Raw genomic sequence first — 16,700 nt, forward strand, 5'->3', positions numbered from 1 at the left:
TATCTATTTGAAAATTAATTGTTTTTTTCAAACAGTAACATGTTCTGAAAATTAATCTGGTGATGTTTTATTGTTTGCCTTTCTTACCCGTTTTCCTCTAGGAGTGCATTATGTCTTTGACACTACAATAGCTGCTGATTTTAGTATTCTGGAGAGCCAAAAGGAGTTTGTGCAACGGTACCGCCATCAGAACCAAGAAGAGCACGCCATACCCATGTTTGCTTCAGCTTGCCCAGGTGAGAAAGGCTGTCTTAGGCACATTGTTAAGTGTTACAGAACAGTGAATCCCTAACCTGTCAGGTTGAAGTGGCCAGAGCAGAAGATGGGCTTGTTTGTTGGACAGGGTAGGAGTTCTTCCTTCTTTTTCACTATGCAGCTGCTCCACCTCCATAATAACTCATTTGAGGCCTTTTTGCTTGCTGCTGCTGGCCTGAAAAACACCACCACTATTACTATTATTGACATTTGTGTACCAGCCTAGTTCACGTTCCCATTTCATCTTCACAACAAACTTGCGGCGAAGGTTAGGCTAAGTGTAAGTGACTGGCCCAAGGTCACCCAGTGAGTTTCATGGCTGAGTGGGGATTTGAACCCTGCTCTCCCAGATCCTAGTCTGATACTCTAACCTGTCCTCCAGCCAGGTGCTCAGCCAGCCATTGGTAGCATTCTGCCAGCCAGAATGTTCCTGGGGTCTCCACTATGGTAGAGCCCACTGGCTAAAACTCCATGTTAACTTGTGCCAACCTCCCGTCATCAATATGGGGCTAGAGGGTAGGGCTGAGCTCTTTTCAAGGGGTCACAGTTCAGATGGATGTTGTTTGGCTCATTTAGGCATGCTGAAGACACAGAGGTCTTGAAGCTTCGTTTCTGCTTTTTTGAGTCTACTGCCTTCTGTGTTCTGGGTCCCTGGATTATACTGCGGCCAGGAAAATCCCCTGTCTTTCCATTACGAAGCATGGGGCCAGTTTCACTTCTGCAGCCAGGTGGTGTGCAGCCCCAAACTCGTGACTGATAGAAAGTCTTGTGCTGCTGCTCCACTGTGCTTACGGTGCAAAATATATCTCACCATCACCCCCACCCAAAAGCATATCTATTACTTGCATGTGTTGGTTTTACTGCAAGACAATCAGGGAGCATGACTATGTGTTCTGGTTTCCTGTCATCTTCCCAGGGCCTTCTTTTAAAAAATAATAATAATAATAAATCTAAATTAGAAAGACTAGCACGATCTTGTCAACCCCCGATCAACACATATATACCATATCCGCGACGTTGACATTGGCTCCTTGATTGCAGCTCAACAAACAAATGTGCCATTATACAACACCGTAATAAAGACATCATTTTGTAAACATGCCAGAAATCTAGTTCATCTGGAAGGAGGTTTGCATGTTAAAATGTTCCTTAATTCCGTCCGGGTCTCACTCTTCAGATGCAGATGAAATGTACTAATTTTCAGCAACATATATTTGCCTGTCATGCCACAGGAAGCACCACACAGAAGGAAATACATTGACTCTACTCCACTCTAGGTATATTTTGAAATAAGGGGGAGCAGATAAAGGAATGAAAGGCAAAGACTGTAAATTACATCCTAATTTGCAGATCTGTCTGTGCATATATTTTTTCTTTTATGGTTCTGCATTAAGTTGCAGCTGGTGAGTGAAAGACCACTTGCCTACTTTGGGGCAGATAAACTGCAGTGTTTCAAGCACTGCTAAGAAATCCCGGTCATTTGAACGGGACCTATGCAGAAACAGCAAGTGAGTGGTTGCCTGGAATAGTCAAAGCTGTATCATCCACATCACAAAAAGAAGTGGGTGATTCCTAAAAATCTGAGTGTCTTTGGGGGAAGATCCCACTCCTGCATGCATAGTACTGCTGTCATTATTGTTAAGAATCCCTCTGAGTTAGTTAATATTTCCTTGTTACACAAAAACTGAGGTCACATCCACACCATGCAGAGCGCTTCTATGCCATTCCAGCAGTCATGGCTTCCCCCAAAGAATCCTGGGAACTGTACAGTGGTACCTCGGGTTAAGTACTTAATTCATTCCAGAGGTCCATTCTTAACCTGAAACTGTTCTTAACCTGAAGCACCACTTTAGCTAATGGGGCCTCCTGCTGCTGCCGCGCTGCCGGAGCACGATTTCTGTTCTCATCCTGAAGCAAAGTTCTTAACCTGAGGTACTATTTCTGGGTTAGTGGAGTCTGTAACCTGAAGTGTATGTAACCCGAGGTACCACAGTAGTTTGTTGGGGATGCTGATAATTGTTCAGAGACCTCTACAGAGCTGTATTTCCCAGCACCCTTAAGAAACTGCAGTTCCCAGGAATCTTTGGGCAAAGCCATGACTGTTAAAGAGGTATATCAGTGCTTCGAATGAATGGATTGTGGTCTTAGATTGTGACTTCCATGCTGAATCTCCCCTCTCCTCTTTCACTCCCAGTTTGTCTCTGTGTGACTGTGCCTATAGCAGCAGTGTGGGGCTATGGGCAAAAGCAGGAGGGCTCTGGTTCCAGCAAGTCCTCTGCACTCCAGCTTCCCTGCAACTGGATTTTTCAAGTTCAGCTCTTTAGTCAATGACTGTGCAGAAAGGGCCTTGGCTAGGCGTTTGTGTGGGGAGCAGATAAAAGTCTCCTGGGGCCCGGTGGCTCATGCTCCAAGTCTATTTGCATATCTAAACAATGACTAAGGCAGACTGCAAGGCTGGAGTTAATTGACTGAACTCTGTCTGTTTTTCTTCCTGAAAAATAGATACGTGGAGGTCAACCAACCTATGAAATGACTCACACTATAAACAGGAAAGCTTAGCTTTGGCTCATTAAACTCCACCAAGGTTTGTTAGATTATAACACAGGTTATAATAAGGCACAGAGGGTTTTTTAAAGAAAAAAGAAAGAACCCAGCTTCATTGGCACAATACCACGATGAGTCATGCTGCAAATGACAGGACCTGATAGTGCATTGATGAAGACCTGTGGTCTAAAATGACACCAGCCAGAAAACAATTGTCTGAATTCATCTCACCCTTCTTCAGGGGTTTGTGTGCGTCTTAACATACAGCTATATATCTGGACATGTCAGAGGTCAAGGAATTCATTTGCCTGTAGATATGGGAGGCTGCAGCCGAAAAGGACTAGGATGAGGGATAAGGAAAGCAGTGTGTGGTGCTCAGATAAGCTGTTGCTGACTGTTAATCGTAGCTTTCACAGCAGCCATCTCTGACCTGGTCTCCTCCTGATGTTCTGGATTTCAGCTCCCATCAGATCCAGCCAGTGCTGTCACATGAGGGGGATGGCTCCATTGGTGGATAGATTCTCCCTTCCACAAAATGTTAATGTTCAATAATCCAGCAGTGAACAGGTTCCAGCTGCCATGTTAGCCTTGCCATGAGTTCCCAGAAGTTAAGCCATTCTGGAGCTGGGTGGGAGGTGGCTGCACCATAGAAACACAGCTGAAACCACTCAGCTGTGCCACTTTTTAAAGGTACAAAATTGTTTGTTTTTTAAAGTAGACCCTGGGCAGTTATCATGGTGGGTCCTTCTGGGGCACTGGAGCCCCATCATCTGCCTGACCCTACTTTGCTGTGTTCTGGTAATAGGAGATGCCACCATTAATGAGACAACCAAACCTGCACTCTCTGTTCCATCATGGTGTCCTGCGGCAATGGCAACACCAGACTGCAGAGAGACAAGATAGGAAAATGTTAGCCTGGCTCTTGTGCAATAGGGACAAATGCTTTCCACCCACTTTTCAGATAGAGAGCAATGCAATTGATAGATCTGATTGGCTATGTCACACTGTTGCATCATGTTCACTATGTGGTCCCTGATTATGTGGGATCTTGCAGTGAAGGAAGAAGAGGCCCTAAGGATTGGTACCAAAGGAGCAGTGGATCAAATCTACAAACAGGCATGGGGGAAATGTGAAAGATCACATTTCTGGGGGATTTGCCACTCCTCTTGTAAACAAATTTTTCACTCCAGAGTGTTTGCAGATAAAATTTAACACAGCCCTAATCCTGTCACTCTGTGGCCATTGAGGACAAAAGGCCACTAGGGGCCAGGAAAGACCTTGTAGTTTATACATCCTCCAGAAGCAGGTGGGGCACAGGGGCAAAGGCTGGGGCACTTAAGAGGAGGAGCCAGAGGACTGCTGCCGCCGCCCCCCAAATATCTGCTGCCTGACGCTTTTGGCTCACTTTGTCCAATGATAGAGCAAAACATAGCAGCTCTTTTGCTTGGGATGTACTCCAAGAATAGCTGGTACAGTCCACACCTCACCCCAGTAGTGTACAGTGGTACCTCTAGTTACAAACGCTTCTGGTTACGAACTCTGCTAACACAGAAGTTGCTGCTCCTGGTTGTGAACTTTGCCCCAGGATGCGAATGGAAATCACACACCAGAGGCCCCATTAGCAAAAGTGCACCTCAGGATAAGAACGGTTTCAGCTTAAGAACGGACCTCTGGAATGAATTAAGTTCGTAACCAGAGGTACCACTGTACCTCAATAAGCATCCACAATTGATTTGGGGTGGAGGCATGCCTCATTTCTCCCCACAATAGTCCTCACAAAATATGAGCAGACAAAGGCTCAGATCCAGGGACACCTTGCTTATGTAGGAAAGCACTTCTGCTCTTGCAGTTTTTTTGTCCCCAAGGTTCAAATTGGGCAAACCGGATGCACTTAGCACTGTACTTCAAACGTTGACATTTGTACATGTTTTTATATACTGAGGTTCTATCATGGGGTGGGTGGGGAGTGAGATTTGAAGTCCTTCTTAAAAGTGAACAAGGCTATGCAATGACGTTGGAGATAAAACAGTTATGGAAAGCAAAAAAGATTACATTCCACGAGCCTCATTATCAGGTCAGCATAATAAAGTGAGTCAAGTGAGGAATTTTCTAAAGCACTGGCTGAATCAATAAGGGAGCTCATGTTATCAATAAGGGAGCTCATGTTATCATTCCTCCATGTTTCATTATTTATCCTGCTTTGACTGATGAAGTTTCTGCTATAATTCTTAACCTTTCCTTCTTTTGGTTCTGCTCCCTTAATTCTAGGCTGGATCCAGTATGCCGAGAGAGTCCTCTCCAGTCTAGTGACGCCACACATTTGTACTGCAAAGTCACCACAGCAGATCATGGGCTCCCTTGTCAAAGGTTATTTTGCCAGGCAGCAGGTAACTTAACTATTCCTGGTATTCTCTGGACTGATAGGTGTGGCATTGCATGTGTTGTGTGACGGGTGTCACAGCTTCAGCAGCCGGCTCCTCCAGAGTGCTTGGCCTCCTCCAAACTGTGCAACGTACTCCAGGCCCCCTCAATCTTGGGGGCCTCCTGGCGCCTCTGGTTGCGGCACCCATACTATGTTCTCTGAACTAGACCTCTGTTGTTGAGCAGGTGAGAACCTTTATAGGAGAAGGTGTTGTTAGTTCCTGTTTTGCCACTGAGCAGCTGCTTGGAGTCACAGGACTCTGTTTACATTCCTGGGATTCCATACTATTGGAAGTCTCATGGGAAGGGAGACGGGATGTGACGTTAGTGGTTTCCTGGTTCCTTTGTTCAGTTGCTCTCTGCTTTCATAGAGAGAGGATGTGTTTTCTGTCTGCGTAGCTTAGAAATAAAACTCAATGCAATGTAGCCCAAACCTCTCATCTCTTTCCTGTGCTGGAAACTCTGCTGACTCGGGGAGCATGCCTTGGAGCCTCATCAAAGGCTCAGGTCGTTAAACACGTCGGGAGGCGATTCCAAAGGCTTGGCTCAGAGGAAGATGAGGCTTTATCAGCTAGACCGAGCAGAGATTCTGACAGGTGCTTCCCCAGGCATCCCAGACCATGTGCGGCCTTCAAGGTCAAAACCAGCACCATGGATTTAGCCTGCAAACTGACTGGAAAAGCAAAGGAACTGACATAAAACTGGGTTATAAGTGTCCTATGAGCAACCTTATGCAAAAGCGGTGCCACCGCATTCCGGATCAGCTGACTTTTCTAGAGGTGCTTTGATATAGTTTTGCCAGTTTCACTTCCACTAGCAAAAGCAGGCTTTTTATTATAAAAAAAATCCAGTTTGAGGAAGTTGTGCTCTGAAGTGTTAATCTGTGAAATGCATGGGATATTTGCTTGATTCTGGTTTTTTAAAAAGGCAATGTTGCACTTCAAAGAGAAAGATAGAATAACCTTTGGTTAACCTACAAAATAAGAAAAAGGAGGGTGTGTTAATAATCCTCATCATTGAGGCCACAGATAAAAAAAACCAAATATCTATACCAAGATGGCCCAGATTCTGTACTAAGAAGTCAGCAATCAACTTGTGACATACCACTGTACATTCACACAGCCCTGCTATAGGTGCCTGTGAATACCCCCTTAACCAGTTGAAACATGGTTATGGCAAGAGTCTCAGATAAGTTAGCGAGGAGGCAGAATTGCATTTTCCCACTGATAAATTGTTTTATTAATGGGAGCATGTGATTTCTCCACAACAGATAAGCTGGCTGAGAGAAAAGACAGTTGGGGTACTCCTATAGCAGCTGAGTAACAGCTGTATGAGGGGACGCGGGTGGCGCTGTGGGTAAAAGCCTCAGTGCCTAGGGCTTGCCGATCGAAAGGTTGGCGGTTCGAATCCCCGCGGCGGGGTGCGCTCCCGTTGCTCGGTCCCAGCGCCTGCCAACCTAGCAGTTTGAAAGCACCCCCGGGTGCAAGTAGATAAATAGGGACCGCTTACTAGCGGGAAGGTAAACGGCGTTTCCGTGTGCAGCTCTGGCTCGCCAGAGCAGCGATGTCACGCTGGCCACGTGACCCGGAAGTGTCTCCGGACAGCGCTGGCCCCTGGCCTCTTGAGTGAGATGGGCGCACAACCCCAGAGTCTGTCAAGACTGGCCCGTACGGGCAGGGGTACCTTTACCTAACAGCTGTATGAGGAAAGAGTACTCTGGGAAGGCACACAAAGTTCCAATCTAATATGTCCAAACTGTGTGAATAGCATCCTGGAAAGGTGTTTTTAATCCAGTGTGTCCCCAAATGCTTTTTGCTTTTCTTTCAATATGTTTGTTTTCTTCATCCATCAGAATCTGTCCCCTGATAAAATTTTCCACATAATTGTGGCACCTTGCTATGACAAGAAGCTAGAAGCCTTGCGAGAAGATTTCCACACCCCTCTGTACAATTCTCAAGATGTTGATTGTGTTTTGACGTCAGGTAGGCATCTTGCATCCAACATGCTCCTGTTGCTATTTTATTCAGGTTTTTTCCTCTCTCTTTTTTTTTACACAGGCAATGAAATTAAAACCAAACATAGCAACAGAGCCACCTCCACAGCTGGAGCAGGGTGTTTGGGGAGGGAGCTGAGAGGCACCAAGGGAAATATGGGGAGAAATGCCCCTGTTGTGGAAAAAATGTGATAGGTCTTTGTAGAAAACGAGATGCTGGACTAGATGGGGTTTTGGTCAGATCCAGTTGAGTTCTTCTTATGTCCTTAGCTAATATATCAGAGCAGATCTAGAATGTCTGGAGTGTCACATTTACTGCCTCTAGAAAACCGATTCTCCCCCACATTCCTGGTTGTATCTCTGTGGGCTTAAGCATATTTCCCCTCTACAGGTGAAGTGTTCCAGATAATGGAGCAGAGCAAAGTATCTTTGAGAGAAATAGCTGAGGTGGCCTTTGATACCCTGTAAGTAGCATTTGTGAGATGTTTTTGTTTTGCTGAAAACATCTTTACATTAGGTTAAATATATATGCATACATAAAATCATGACCACTTATCACATTTTTTGACAGGCTATAATTTTGTGATCTTGGAAGAAGGACACATGGCAAAGTGGTTTTCTTCAGCCTGTTATTGTAAAAAGGCTGTGTATCCGCAGAACCAGCTCCAGGTTTTTTTGTGGCCCTGGTCACGTTGACTTGGGTGACTCTGTCTCCCACTGCCAACCACCCCCAACCACCCCCTGTCATTTGGGCTCCCCACCTACAGTGCTGCAGCAATTCTGTTCCTTCTCTGTGGTTTAGTAATATACTTATATGGTTTTAGTTCTTGGCTGGTAACCACTAGAGCACAGATATACACCCATTAAGCTCTGTTGCGGGATCTCCACTTCTTCAAGGTGAGCCTGCTCTTCACCTTCTTGCTTTCCTCCCTTATTTTATGAGGTTCGATGGGGTAAAGGAGGCCGAGTTAATCCGTCATGATGGAAGGAAGTCTGATGGTTACCTGGAGCACATATTTAAATATGCTGCCAAGGAGCTCTTTGATACCGAAGTGAAGGATGTCGTATACAAAGCGTTAAAGTAAGTTGCACATCTGAAATATGTTTATCAGAAAATTGGTACATTTGGCCTCTTCACATGTTGCATTGCAGCAAAGGTAGCTTTTTACCACTTTTACACACGGCAGAAAATGATGGCCTGTCCTGGTGCGTGGACCACCATGGGTGTATCACATATCAAGTGAAGACCTATTTAACCCAGGCATTTTAAATAGATATAGATGCACACATAGTATTTAACATTTATATATATTGTTGAACCAATGGTGTCAGCCATCAGTCGGCAACCCTGTTATCAAGGGCACTGCAGTCCAATTGTGGCTATGTTCCAGGCTGGAAAAAGGGGGCCTTTCCCCCAGATAAAAAGTATTCCTGACCATCAGGGTCAGACGCAGCTGTGCGAAGTCTACCCTTTTCATCCACGTACCTGCGGCGACCCCCCTCTCTGTGTGGAAGACCCAGCCAAGAATTTCCAGTTGTCCCCCAAACTAATGCTGCAGACAGTAGCATTGAGCATCTTCTCTGTGTGTCTTTTCAGAAACAAAGACTTCCAGGAGGTCACATTGGAAAAGGATGGCAAGACGGTGCTACGCTTTGCAGCTGCGTATGGCTTTCGAAACATTCAGAATATGGTCCTGAAGTTGAAAAAGGGAAAGTGCTCCTACCACTTCATAGAAGTTTTGGCCTGTCCTGGAGGTAACAACAAATCTTAAGAGATTAACCCCCCCCATCCCTGCAGGTGTACAATAGACAGGTTAAGGTTCTAGCTTCTGTCCTTTGTTGGTTTTGGATGGATTGCAGGTTTTTCAAAGACCCTGCTCAAAGTCAAAACGCTGCATTATATCTTCAGCTGGGACCTGTAACAAAGTGTTGCAGTGTGGAGTGTCCCTGTCCAGCCAGCCAGCTGAACCCTTTCTCAAGATACTCCAATGTCCCCCTCTCCAGTTCTTAATATTCTATAGTCACTGAGCATGCTCAGTCCTGGTTGGACCCTTTGCAGCTTTGTTTTGTTTTTTGCACCCTTAGGGTTTCCTCCCCCCTAAATATTTTTGGGCAAACTTTGGACTCCCCACCCCCTCTCATTTCTCAGTAGCCCTGGTTTGGCCACAGAGCAGTCTTAACTGAGCACCAGATTTTGCTATTCACGTATATTATGATTCCTTTGCTACATGTTTTGTAGTTGTTCATTTTTTAAAAATACCTAGAATTCTATTTTACTCAGCGTTTGGGCTGCTGTGTGCAGTGCTACTAAGTGGACACAGCATTGTGTGGTGACCTCATTTATGGCAAAGCAATAAAAGAACAGCATCTGATATACTCCAATACTGAATTTCCACTGGGTTTTGGTCTGGAAAATGTAGAAAGGTGGTTGATCAGTGTTCCCCATTTGTAATGGGAGATGACATGCTGCAGCTGGTTTGGCATGATTTTAATACTGGACTTCTTACATTGTGCTTTGTAGGATTTTATCATTATAACAATAAGTTTAAGTGTGTGAATAGTCCTGAGGGTTATTTACTGTGAAGGGTGGTACAGAAATGTATTGAATAAATAAATAAATTTATAATAAATACTGTATTTACTTGAATCTAATCCTCACCTTTTTTGGCCAAATTACATTGCAAAAATTAAGGTGTGCATTAGATTCGATGGCACATTTACATTCAGCAGCAAATACTTTTTTGGTTTCAAGGTTCTGAAAACTGGCGTGCACATTAGATTCAAGTAAATACGGTAAATGGGAAGAGATGGAAAAGAGAAGAGGGAAACCTAACTATTGTCATTATTAAATCAGTAAAGCTCAGTTTCTCCAAAAAGTGTGCTAAAGGTATAAAAGGCTGGAATGAACAATTGTCTGTCGCTGGTCTGTGGACATGATGGGAAGTGAGACCCTGCCTTCCTTCCCCACCCACCTACTACACCTGCCTCATCTGCGACATCATTAGACACCCACCCAAGGGTGTCATGCTCAAATAAAGGCCTATGTGCATAAAGTCCAATATACATGGGCTCGGATCATATGGTTGATTCCTAAATTTTATTTGGGCTATACAGCACAATCTGAGACTGTGCGTATTGGATCTTGGGTGCAAACCCCCTTTGAACATGACACCCTCATGTGGACATGCAGGGATGCCAGAAGTGCAGGTAGACCTTAATGCATGGCCAAGGAAGGAACCCTCTTGCTTCCCACCATGCCAGACCAGAGACGGCTGTTGTCTGATCCAGGCCGATGTGTTTCTCTACCTAAGCAAGCCAATTCTCTCTCCCGGCTTTGGCCTTCCATTCTTAGGGTGCTTAAATGGAAAGGGTCAGGCTCAGACTGAAGATGGAAAACCAGACAAAGCCCTGCTCAGGCAGATGGAAGATGTCTATGCCGCAGTTCCTGTCCGACTTCCTGAAACCAATAGGCAGGTGCAGAAGCTCTACCAGGAATGGCTGGATGGGATGGACTCCATGAAGGTCCAGGAATCATTACATACAAAATACAGCACGGAAAAGCCAGCTGCCAACAATTTGGATATCAAATGGTGACCAATCAAAGGACAAGACTTGCAGTAGGTTTGTTGTACATAGAGCGCCGGCAGCTATTCTATGCAACTGGAGACGGAGGTACTGCTTAAATATGTGAACATTACAAAGAACTGGAACTGCCTTTGTTCTCCACTGGAATTGTGTAGAGTTCAATTGTTGCTTGAGTCTGTGTATATTTGGAATGTCTTTATTTAATCGGAGCCTGATACTGTCTGTGTGTGCGTCTGAGGACCTTTTAAGAGGCACAGCGAGTCTCTAAACTCCCAACAGAGGTACATCGGTATAGAATAAATTTACCAGAATCAGGGCATGTTGCAATGTGCTTTGATCCTGACACTTAGTACGCAAATCTCTATGCCAAGAATCCAGTGCCATGGATTTTACTGCTCTCAGAAAGGTGTTGTGTTAGGTTTACAGTTTATCTAAGGCTTTTTATCATTACCAAACATCATATGCTACCAAAATATGACAAAACAAACTAACCAGTGATGCCATTTCCTACCACATCACCTCTATTAACATTTACTACTTTGATGCCAGTCAGACTGGGTGGCACAAAGAAAGAAACTTTGCCCCCTGCCAATAATTAATTTCCTTTTTATCAGCTTTAATGTCATCTTGTGTGATTCCTTTGAAAAAGTAGAAACTGCTTCCTGTTCTCTCATTTAATTGCCTTGCTTCTGTGGATATTTCTGGTCTGCTTTGGAGATAAAATAGGGATCCTGGTCATCTAGAAAGAGCAAGACATATGGGTGGCTGAAGATGGTAGCAGTCATGGGGGAAATTATCAATCCAGGTGGTCAAAAGGTAAGGCAGCAGGTTCATATAGGATCACTGGGCCAAAATTGCAGAGGTGAGCAAGTCTAATCCAGTGGAACTAGAGATTAAGTTATTCAGACACAAAGGCAGCCAAGTCCAGTACAGGAAGTTAATAAACTTTTTGGCACTCAAGCCTGCCTAATAGCAAAGTCCTATGTGACACCTAAGGCAAGGATGTTTCAGCAACTTCTTACACCGGCATTAAACCCACTCATTGGCAGATTCTGCTTAGGTCAGACCCTGATATCTGTCAAGACTAATCGGATTACACCCATGAGATTTCTTGATGAGTGACTAAGGCTGCCCTTATTTGGGATTCTCATTGAACTCAGTGTGACTTACTTCTTAGTAGACATGCATAGAACTGTGCTGTAAGTAACTACATAACTACCAAGCACTGCTAAAGTGCAGCCTTTGAATAAATGGGGGAGACCAATGCATGATCACTGAAATATATGGAGGCTGTACACCAGCAGTACTTGACGGATCATGCCACAAAACTGTAATTCTAAACAGTATCCTTATTCTGCTCTGGGATACAATTTCCTCTCTTTCTGCAATATTATCCCACTTGGTTGCACTGTTCAAAAACAAAACAAAAGATGAGGTCTTTGTCTGTACTTCCATTATTTCTTTTATTTTACCAAATATTTCAACAATGATCATCCCCCACCCATCTCTTAAAAGTTTTTGCTATAGCTTTGGCTTCTTCCATAGCTCCTCCTTTGTTTAGTTTTCCAATCTTAACACACAAAAATACGGGTATGCTTTGTTGTAATTTTTACAGAGAAATGCAAATCTTTAATGACCATCATGCAAAACACCCACACAAGCAAGATGAGACCTTAAGGCTCTGATCTGTGCATGGTAAAAATATAAACCTCTGATTAGAGGACATTGGTGCTTCACTTCTCTCTAAGTGTCTGTCTGAATTCTCAGCCTGCCTCCTAGGAAAGGCAATGAAATCCTTGAGCCTGGGAGAAGCTGACTAGTAGAGAGGTGTGAGATATGTTATCACGATAAATGGACTCAATATCTGACATGGGGCAGTCCTATGATTTGGACATTTGGGTCTCATCTCCTTTTGCAGCATAGAAGAGGTGTAATCTGTGTTCCGTGTGCATGGATTTGAATACATACATAAAATAAGATTGTCTATATCTCAATCATCTTATAGTGGCGTCTGTATAAAAAGAATAAAATGAAGCTTAAAACTGGTGCAGAAGTAAAACACGTCTTGAAACCTACCTCTGTGCTAGGAAAGGTGCTCAGAATGGCTGAGGGACCCTGGGCATGCTACTGCATTAAAATAGAAAAGGTGCGTCTACATGGCACATTCTCAGGGCATCAGATGCCTTATTGCAGTTTGTTCCCTTCAGTATCTCTACACACACACACAAATATTTCTGCCTATTGTGATATCAGGGTGGGCATGCAGGATGCACAACTAGCTTCCAGTTTCATCATGAGGGCATCCTGGAGGGGGATAGATAGTGGCCTTTCCTAGGGATATTTTCTACATACCCAGTTGTGGTCTGCCATGCTGAACAGAAGCAAAAGAAGCTTCCATGTGGATGTACGCACAATGTCCAAATTCCTGTAGTGAGGCATAAGCACAACCTTCAGTGTCTTCAAGTTACACTGACAATGTAATTTATTTTAATTTTGCTTCATTCATTGGGATGCCCTCAAAATGCGCTGAGCGCAATTCTAGCCTTACAAGTCCACTGTATAGTTTTTATTTGTAGATACCCATGGAGGATATCTTGTGTTAAAATCCTTTATCTTTTAAAAGAATTTCTTTTCCCTGCAGTTTTGTATACAGTCATACCTTGTGTTGCCTTCCGCTCATCTTACGGACTTTCAGCTTACGAAAGCGGCAAACCCAGAAGCGTTTACTTCCGGGTTCACCGCCTGCGCATGCACAGAAGCAATCTGCGCGCTTCACCGAAGCACTCGGTCGCACATGCGCAGAAGAGGCGCTCTAGTTGTGGAATTTTCGGGTGCGAAACAGCACCCAAAACAGATTAAGTCCGCAACTAGAGATACCACTGTATAGGTTTTAAGTTGTTTGTGAGCAATGTGTATATGTGACAGACCTTGAGAAATATCATGCTACTTGGTATAGGCTTTGAATTTACTTTTACAAGCCCTGTGTTGCCTCCCCTTTAGGAAAGAAGCTAATTTTCTGTGCCAAAATGGAAGCTTCCAAGTGTGTATGTAGTGGTTAGAGAAAGGTTCCACCTATGTTCCCAAGCAACCTGTTGCAACTGGTTAAAACTCTGCACTCTGGCAGTGGTACCCATGCTGATCAATGGTCACAGGAACAAGGTGGTAAAAGATTCTAATTTACAAAAATTACAGTGGAACACAATTGGATAAGTATTTTTTAAAAAAACAAAAACACTTTGTCACTTCTCGCCATTTAAACCATTTGGTGTGGCCTTTGTGCTGATAACACAGAACATGGCCCTGTCTGGAGAGCAAACAATGAGAAGGATTCTTCAGGAACTTCAGGCTCGAAGCTCTACTTTGACAGCCCCTCTGCAGATAGTAGAAGCTTTAGTTGGCCTTCTCTCCACACACTATGGGGACGACCTAAATGTAGAAGGACCATGCCACTAGTTTCACTTATCTACAGTCTCATGGAGCTGACAAAGAGTTTTTCCATTACACACACACACACACACACACACACACACACACACACCTCATTTTGGGGTGTATTAATAATGAAGCTGCAGAACTTAACAAATTTCCAATGGCAGACTCCAAATTCTGCACAGACCCATGTGTCTTGTGGCATCAGCACTCATGAAAAAGGTGGGAAGTCTGTCAAGGACTGAAGCCCTGAATAACCTTAGGGTCCATCTAGGTTAGAGACATGGGAAGCACACACTCATCTGAAGGTGGACCCATGTGGGACCCAAGCCACTTACCGTACTTGAAAGCAGCTCCCTTTGTGGTCATTAGAGTACTACCAGGTACTTGATTACGTGATTGCAATGTACTGCAGAAGGCTCCCATTTGCCAGCTACGGACGCAGTTCATTGTGACAGGGTGTTTATGGAAGCGCTGAATGCTCAACAGTCACAAGTAGGTATAATCTGGTGTTTTTTTGGAAAGTAGTTGTCCCGTGATTGTAGTAACTTAATGTGCTTCCCATCTTGTAGCTACTGCTTACTGTTTCGCATCCTGTTAAAGCCACTGTGGAAATCCAGCCATAGCGATTTGCTTCTCATTTGAATGTTGTTTTGGTACAGTTCCTTTCTGGACACACAGAATGTGAAGAGTATGTGGATGAGCTCGTGTACATGAGCTTTTTTTTAAAAAAAGAGGAGGTTTTCTTAGATATCAAAGAGATTAAAACTCAGTCTAGATGTTTTGGTGTCTATGATGCCCTAAAATATGCTGTCATTGTAAATATCAATCCTAGGCATGCTCACTTGACAAACCCATTCCAGATTTAGGGGGACCTTGCTCAGTCTGTCCATGGTCCCACTCCACTTTGACCCCCTGATAACAGCAGGACTGCAGAATCACCTTTGTGCATTAGGCAAGTGGGCTACTCAGCTCCCCAGCCCATTGTAACACCACTGCTGTGTAAGCCCAGGAGGGTAGAGAAACTGCCAGCTTCTCCTTCATGCATGGGGCTACAGTACTGCTGCCCCATTATCACTGGGTAAGCCACAAGCATAGCACCAGAGCAGTGCCACAGCTGTAGCTCAGTGGTAGAGCAGTGGGTACAGCAATAGCTCAGTCGTGAACTTTGCGTGCAGAGACCCCTGTCTGAAATCCTGGAGAGCTGTTACCAGTCATTGTAGACAGACTTCAGCTAGATGTCCCAATGATCTGACTCCGTATAAGGCAGCTTCCTGTGTACGAAGAGGGAGGTCAAATAACAATGGGTACTGGAGTGAGCAGATAAGGTGTCTGCCCAGTATGGTGGGTGTTGACTGCAGGCCTGTTACTCACAAGGTAAATCTCCCTGAACTTAATGGGATTTACTTCCTGGGAAATATGCATCCATGAAAATCAACAGGATTTATAGGAATTTATTACGAGGTTAGGAATTAGGCCTGGTATAAAGTGAAGAATATGCTCTGAATGATGGTACATGCATCCTATTCTAGAAGTTTAGTATGGAGAATATCCAGACTATGTATTTATCCACTTGGGGTCTTTAAAAGGGGAACAATAAATGTTACAGAAATTTTCTGATAGGACCTCAGAGCCAAAGGATATTGTAAAATTTTAACGTAAGATGTTTGCATTGATCTCTGCCTTTTCAACATGATTGTACCTGGACAATATTCAATAATCTAATAGAGTATGAATTTGAATGGCTGAAATAAAATGAAATGCAACAGTATTTTATATTAAGTATGCTTATTGCATTTGTTTATTTCCATTTGTGAGTTGCTTCCTGTGAAACATATTGAAACAATTTAACAGTAAAACTTCCAACAATAAAAACTTATGTAGAGTCATATTTAAAATCAAAGCTATTTCATATATAAAAACAATTTCAAATCCTGTGCAAATACTAACTGTGATAAAAAACACCCTCCACCTGAAAGGCTTGTTGAAGGATGAAGGTGTTCAATAAGATGCTAAAAGGCCAAAGAGGCAGCCTGTGTCGGATGGGTAACAGAGGTTAGTCCCAAAGAGTAAATGCTGGCATACTAAACACTAGATTCCTACATGGAATGAAATAATGCCCCTCCTGATGAGGGGCTTTCTGCACGAGACTTTCTCCTGCAGAACACAGTAGTAGGTGAGGCAATATTTATTGTTGAATACCAGAGACAGACGTACTTCTATAACAAATAGTCTGATCCTAACTGATTATTCAAAAGTAAGTTCTAGTGTTTTTAGTCAGGCTTCTTTCAGCATCCATGATTGACAGTTTGTTCTCTTTCATGGTGCCCCAAAATTTGCTGCCTGTGCAAGGCTACTAATGGTGGGACCAACCCATCGCTTGTTATATCTAGACTGCCTCATTCCGTCGCTTAAGAGCTTATTTCACTTACAAAGGCACTAAGGCTCCAACATTGGACTATTAAATTCAGCA

At 43.8% G+C, this 16,700-nt stretch overlaps 1 protein-coding gene across 4 annotated transcripts in view; it reads left to right on the forward strand.

Annotated features, from left to right (window-relative positions):
- NARF (nuclear prelamin A recognition factor) overlaps positions 1 to 15,998 on the forward strand; it is a 27,098-nt gene extending 11,100 nt beyond the window's left edge. For all 4 annotated transcript variants that reach the window (XM_083725907.1, XM_083725909.1, XM_083725908.1 and 1 more), the window contains 7 exons: positions 102 to 236; positions 5,068 to 5,186; positions 7,073 to 7,202; positions 7,605 to 7,677; positions 8,157 to 8,294; positions 8,811 to 8,968; positions 10,566 to 15,998. In XM_083725907.1, the coding sequence (XP_083582033.1) occupies positions 102 to 236; positions 5,068 to 5,186; positions 7,073 to 7,202; positions 7,605 to 7,677; positions 8,157 to 8,294; positions 8,811 to 8,968; positions 10,566 to 10,807 (995 nt within the window). In that variant the 3' untranslated portion in view covers positions 10,808 to 15,998. The remainder of the gene's footprint in view (positions 1 to 101; positions 237 to 5,067; positions 5,187 to 7,072; positions 7,203 to 7,604; positions 7,678 to 8,156; positions 8,295 to 8,810; positions 8,969 to 10,565) is intronic.
- The last annotated feature ends 702 nt before the right edge of the window (positions 15,999 to 16,700 follow it).

The sequence above is a fragment of the Podarcis gaigeae genome (assembly GCF_964106915.1).
Source record: "Podarcis gaigeae genome assembly, chromosome: 2".
NCBI classification, from domain to species: Eukaryota; Metazoa; Chordata; class Lepidosauria; order Squamata; family Lacertidae; genus Podarcis; species Podarcis gaigeae.